At 36.6% G+C, this 6153-nt stretch overlaps 1 protein-coding gene across 3 annotated transcripts in view; it reads left to right on the top strand.

Moving 5' to 3' along the window:
• Positions 1-6153, top strand: part of LOC107757118 (sine oculis-binding protein homolog) — a 57276-nt gene that overhangs the window by 28460 nt on the left and 22663 nt on the right. For all 3 annotated transcript variants that reach the window (XM_016574501.1, XM_016574503.1, XM_016574500.1), the window contains exons 3-5: positions 1849-1920; positions 2921-3056; positions 4972-5169. In XM_016574501.1, the coding sequence (XP_016429987.1) occupies positions 1849-1920; positions 2921-3056; positions 4972-5169 (406 nt within the window). The remainder of the gene's footprint in view (positions 1-1848; positions 1921-2920; positions 3057-4971; positions 5170-6153) is intronic.

Raw genomic sequence — 6153 nt, 5'->3', positions numbered from 1 at the left:
GGGAAAGAGAGGTTGGTCAGAAGGAAAGTTGGTGAAGGGAAGAGGGAATTTTATCATGGTGTACAGTGACCTACTCTTGTTACTGTGCGCAGGGTGTCCGATTCCCCCCGCCGTCACAATCACGGCAAACAGAGAGGGAAGGCGGCAGAGAGGGAATGAGATTTGCTGCCTCATATCTTGTAACTTTTCTCGCTGATGTTCCAGTCTACCATGAAAATCATTCTCTCCAAACATTTCCGATTTCATTTAGCCTCTATAAGAGAGGAAGCACAGTATTTTTCTCTCTCTATCAATTTTTTTTCATAGTGATTTTTTGGTTTTATCAGAGCATGTGTATATAGGACGGCCTTCTGAGGGGAGGAGTGCAGGGAATTTCAGATTGCAATTATGTGTATGGAGTAACATTTAGTGCAGAACTCAGAGCATTTGACAGAACTCAAGCTGATCGGCAGCACTTATTAAAGACTAACACACAGCAGTCATGCACATGATGTTTTAAATTGTCGGTTTTCCTCGGCGCTTTGTAACGGTGTTTTCTAAACTTGTTTTGTAATGGTTACGTGTGCATGCATTTGTGCATAAAATAAAAAACACTTAAAACATTCATTATAGATTTAAAGGGTAGATTAGCTTTAATTTATTTAATTTCACTTTAAAAGCTTTGCTCCATTTTTAATAGTGTTTAAATTGGAGATGCACAAACTAGGGCCTGCGGGCTAAATTTGGCCCATGATGATGACCTTTGAATTGGCCTGCCATGCCATTATGACTAAGGAAAAAATAGGGAGAAAAACATTAAGCATATCTTCATTTAACTATAATTAAAAAATATTTTTGAAATATAAACAACAATATAAACTAATTTGTAAAAATGATGTTTATTTATTCTTTTTTTTTTTCAATGTAATATATTTTAATATAATATAGTAAAAATATTACAACATTAACATTTACCTCAATCCATTTTTGTCCCTTTGTATTTAAAAGTATGAGCACTGGGCACCCTGTTTTTATGAGAATATTTTTAAAACTCCATTTCTATAATAAATGTATAAAATTTGTTAATATAAATTTGTTTTTTTTAATAATTAAGAATCACTATCCCCAAGCCAAATGTGGCCTCACCTTTGACCCTGTGATGAATTTGTGTGACCCCTCGTTAACACTGTAAGACAGGTGAGCCCTCTTGAACTGTTGGTCCCCTCTAAACTCAGCTCAGCTGGTGTCCCCAGACAATCAGAACTCTAGAAGTGCCCAAAACACTTTAGAGCAAAGCTCAGGTGATTCTAGATTGATCCGTGCTGTGTTGATACAGTCTAGTAGGGTTTCCTGTGGACAGGGTGTGATTACTGCATTGTGACTGACCTTGTGAACTCAGTCCTGAAACAGATGCCTCACCTTACAGACCAGAGGCAGGACAGACACCTGGTGGCCATACAGCAGAAGTGCAGGGAAGGAGTGGAGAAGGACTGTTCATCAGTTTGTGCTGGAAATGTACATGAGTGCTTTTAAAAATGCTGTACAACGAGCCAATTATGAATCATCATATTACATTATACCATATAACATTACATTAGAGTGAATCCCTCATGTAGCCTGTTTTTTTGTTGTTGTTTAGATTACATGTCTATGTTTATTAATGTAGTGCTGAATTGTACACTGGAGAGTAAAGCTGTTAAAGAGTAAAGTTGAACGTTTACTATAGTAAATGTTAAGGCCCATACAAACCACATTAACCACGTATGTATACATCCGAAAACACATAATAATAGTATGCTGCTTGACAGTTAATGCGATTGACTGACAGTTTCTATGTTTGATTGACAGTGTTGACTCGTGTCTCATCAGGTCCCGTCCAATCGGCCCCTCCCAGGGGTGGGGCAGGCAGGCAATCTCCATGGCAACTCGCCCTACTTGATGGTGAGAGCCTCCCTCAGACTGACTAAAACAGAAAAAGTGACAAAAATAAATACATATATAGAAATAAATATCTGAATGTTCAGATGCTCCCTTATGTATTAGAGATGAATGTGGGAAAAATAATAAATGTAATGTTTATATATATTTTTTTTTACAATTAATTAAACTTTTTTTATTTGAATTTATATATTCAATATAATTTTATAATATAATTAGATTTTTTTCTATAAATTAAAACAACACCCTGTGCTCTACATAGAAGCAAGTTTTTATTCATTAAGCAAATTACAACGATTCACACATATAACTGCTCTTTTTAGGTAATGTTTAAAAATTAGTCAGCAGAGCAAATGGGTATTAAAATCTTATAAACTCATAGTATGACCCACACTTTTTTGTCTAGAAGTTTGAAGCTGCATGGATTCTGCTCTGATTTGTTAATAATGCTTCTTCCTCTTCTGTTCTCCGGTTGTCTGGCTTAGTGTTGTTTGTGAAATGTTTGTTTGATGCCCTGGTCAGCCTCTCCAGATTTCATTCTTAGGATATGGAGCTGAAACTTTTGAAGCTATTTTCAGTCAGATTTGGTCTATCGATGAGCTAGTGGATTTCTTAGATGAAACTACTTTTGGCCTTGGTTCACAGTAGCCATAAAATAAGATTACCTGTGGAGATTTTGTTTATCCGCATTGCAAAATCTGCCACTCAGAGGTTTTTACAATTATTGTCTCAGCGCAGCACCTCTCAAACAGACTGTAATTATTCACTCTTTCAGATTCCCTCTGTGTGTGTGTGTGTGTGTGTGTGTAGGCATTTTCAGTAAGAATGCATTATGAAATGAGTAGTAGTATTTTTCTACTAGTAGAGTTTTTAATAGAATTAACCTATGATACGTGAGCAATGTCTGCAGTAACATAAATTAGTTGATTCTTACAGACAAAAAATAACTTACAAAAAAATAAAATTGCATTTTAAATTGTTCTCTCTTTTTCTCTCTCTGTAGAGTTTTGCTGAAAACACCATGAATGAGTTGCTTGGATGGTACGGATATGACAAAGTGGAGTTACGAGACTCAGATGACATAGAGATCCGCAACTACCCTGATGGAGAAATGCGGCAACACATCTCTGTCCTGAAAGGTGAGATCTGACACATACACAGAACTTTATCTTTGGAAGAAAGGTAAAATAAGATTGACACATAGCATATAGATGGTCTCAAAACCTAACACAGATGGATGGAAAAAAACACAAAAGTGCACTACCGTTAGGGGTCAGTAAGATTTGTTTTCTTTTTTGGAAAGAAATTAATACTGTTATTCAGCAAGAACACATTAAATTGATCAAAAGTGACAGTAAAGACATTTATAATGTTACAGTTAAAATTTCCATTTCAAGTAAATGCTGTTCTTTTGAACTTTCTATTCATCAAAGAATCATCAAGAAATGTATCATGGTTTCCACAAAAGTATTAAGCATCACAACAGTTTTCAACATTGATATTAATAAGAAATATTTCTTAAGCACCAAATCAGCATATTAGAATGATCTTATTTCTGAAGGATCAAGTGGCACTGCAGACTGCAATAATAAACTGCAATAATATTTAGCAGTATTTCAGTTTTTACTGTATTTATGATCAAATAAATGCAGCTTTGGTGAGCATATCAGACTATGTTAAAAAAAAAAATTCTTACCGACCCCAAACTTTTGAATGATAATGTAATTTTGGTTAGTTGTCCAGACAAGATTATTTGGGCACCATGGGTGACTGAACTCTGAAGATTTAAATTCAGAGGAAGTTTCAGTATTTAACTATACCTTCTGGACCCTCTGAACACTTGACACTAATATGCAGAACTTGCATTAATTTTTTATCATATCATCCTCCCTTAATTCCTCATAGGTTCTTTGTAGCAGGTTAATTTAACAAACCTGTTTGCCGTCAGAAAGAGCCTAGAGGGAATTCTGGAGCGGTAATAAGACACAAAATCCTGACAAGGACAGGAATGAAAACAAGGACTGTCAGATTTTAAATGTTGTTAAAAAGAGAATGCAGTGTTAAATTCCTGAACTTCCTCTGTCGTTCCCCCAAGAACACTCTGTTAAACCCACCCTCCATGCTGTCTCCTGGATGGCCTCTGTGCCAGAGCATTAGAGAGTCTTAAACTGTCAGCTATTTTTTCTGTGGCCCTGTGGGGACAGAGAAAGAGATGGCGAAACAATGAGCTGGCTAATTCCTTGCTAAGTCCATACTCCAGCCTCCATTAAAGAAAATGGTGATTTAGGCATTAGAAGGCTCCCAGCTAGCGCCACATTTCTCCAACCTACCACGCCTGCCATGTGAAGCTCTCCTTAATTACTTTCTGCCGTCAGACAAATCCACAGCCACAGATTACGATATATCACTATTGTTAGTTGACGTTGCTGGAAGTGGAGAGATTAGGCGAAGGACAATCAGACTTAATTAACTCGTTTAGCCATGATCGGCTCTAAACGAGCATGCCGTTAGAGTTACAAATGGACTTTTCTGCTATCTACCAGTAATCTGTTTGGGTGCCCTTGTTGAATCTTGTTTTATTTGCTGCAGGTGGAAATGTATATGTGTAGTATGGAAATGCTTTCTCTGGACTCCGTAAGAGCTATTTTAATCAGTTTAATGTCATGTAACAAGTCAAAACAGTAATGTGAGGTGTGCATTTGAGAGATTGCTAGAGTCCCAGGGCTCCAGAGTTGTGAATGGCTCATGAATTTAAAAATGAAACACTGATTCCGAAAATGTGTTCACTGTTCAGTTGTTTTAACATCTCCATATGCAGTAAATAAATATTGAATACGCATGCCAAATCTTTAGTCAGTATGAAACCCTGTTCACAACCTATTTTACTTCCGTAATGTGGCCTAAGTGATGTCAGCGCAAAAAGAAAATTGTTTCAGAGGAAGAGCAATTTATTTTTATTATTTTGATTTTTGATTTTTTTTAATTAACATGGACTCCTGGGCTCCTGGTTTGTGAGACATAAACTACTCACCATTACTTCTCTCTCCTCTCTAGAGAACTCTTTGCCAAAAGCATCCACTGTGGAGAACAGCAGTGGTTCTTCTCCACACGCCAACAGCTCTAGCTCTACTCCGACATCAAGGAATGGAGTGACAACCGAGGCGTCTGTAAACCCCTCCTCCTCTAAGGAGCACGGAGGCCTGCCAATCATAGTGCCCTTAATCCCGCCCCCTCTGATCAAAGCACCAGCAGGTAAGAAACACAAGCGGCACAGGCAGTATTTGAGTATATAACTTACATGCGCACATTCAACTGAACAAAATATATGTGTATTGTATTTACTCCTGTATTTACTTCATTTTTAATTCCTGTATTCACTCCTGTATTTACTTCATCTCTCAAGTGTCGAGATTTCACACTGTAACTTTATGAACTGTGGGTTAACTTTCTTATTTGCATGTTCATGAGACTGATAACGTTAATTTAATAATTGCTTGACTATTTGTGGAAATAGTGAAACAGTACTCATCCTCTGTCATTGTAGTTAACGCGTTTGCTGATATTTTAACAATTTACCTCAGACGCTGAAAGTAAATATGTGAAAATTTCTGCGACTGTACAAAATACAAATATCAATGAATAACATTAGTCTTTATAATACCGCCTGAAACTATACCGCTGCTACTGAATTGCTAAGAGCGAGACAAAAAAATATATATTTTACCTGAGCTGTGATTGTGAATTTGCTGTCCGAATTAAATTTGAGATAAAAAATTGCCATACTGTATATTGCCATATAATAATTGCAAAACATGTATTGATTTGTCTGCTAGCTAAAAACAAAAACATGCAGCATGACTAGTGTATTCTGTGCACTCCAAATCATGAATTACTCTGATGAGTCTTTAAATGAATCGTTCAAAAATAGGGATGTAACGATTAACTGTGAGCCGGTTGAAAATCGATTCAAATATGTGACGATTCAAATCGGTTTAGATGCTAAACAAATCGCGATTCATTTAGGTGTAGGAGTTTATATGAATGCATGTCTGAGGGGAACTTACTGTCTTTAGAAAAGTTTAGATGGTATTTTTTCTTTTCATCTTGCATCTAGTTCATATGTGCAGCGCTTCTTTGTTTACAGCGGAAACGCTTTAAGCGCCACCTGCTGGCAGAGAGTGAATCTGCGTCTCATTCAGCTCAGCTTTCATGCAGATATTTTTATGTATAGTTTCA

The sequence above is a fragment of the Sinocyclocheilus rhinocerous genome, unplaced genomic scaffold (assembly GCF_001515625.1).
Source record: "Sinocyclocheilus rhinocerous isolate Xijiao unplaced genomic scaffold, SAMN03320098_v1.1 scaffold503, whole genome shotgun sequence".
Classification (NCBI taxonomy): Eukaryota; Metazoa; Chordata; class Actinopteri; order Cypriniformes; family Cyprinidae; genus Sinocyclocheilus; species Sinocyclocheilus rhinocerous.
This window is presented reverse-complemented; position numbering and strand designations above follow the sequence as displayed.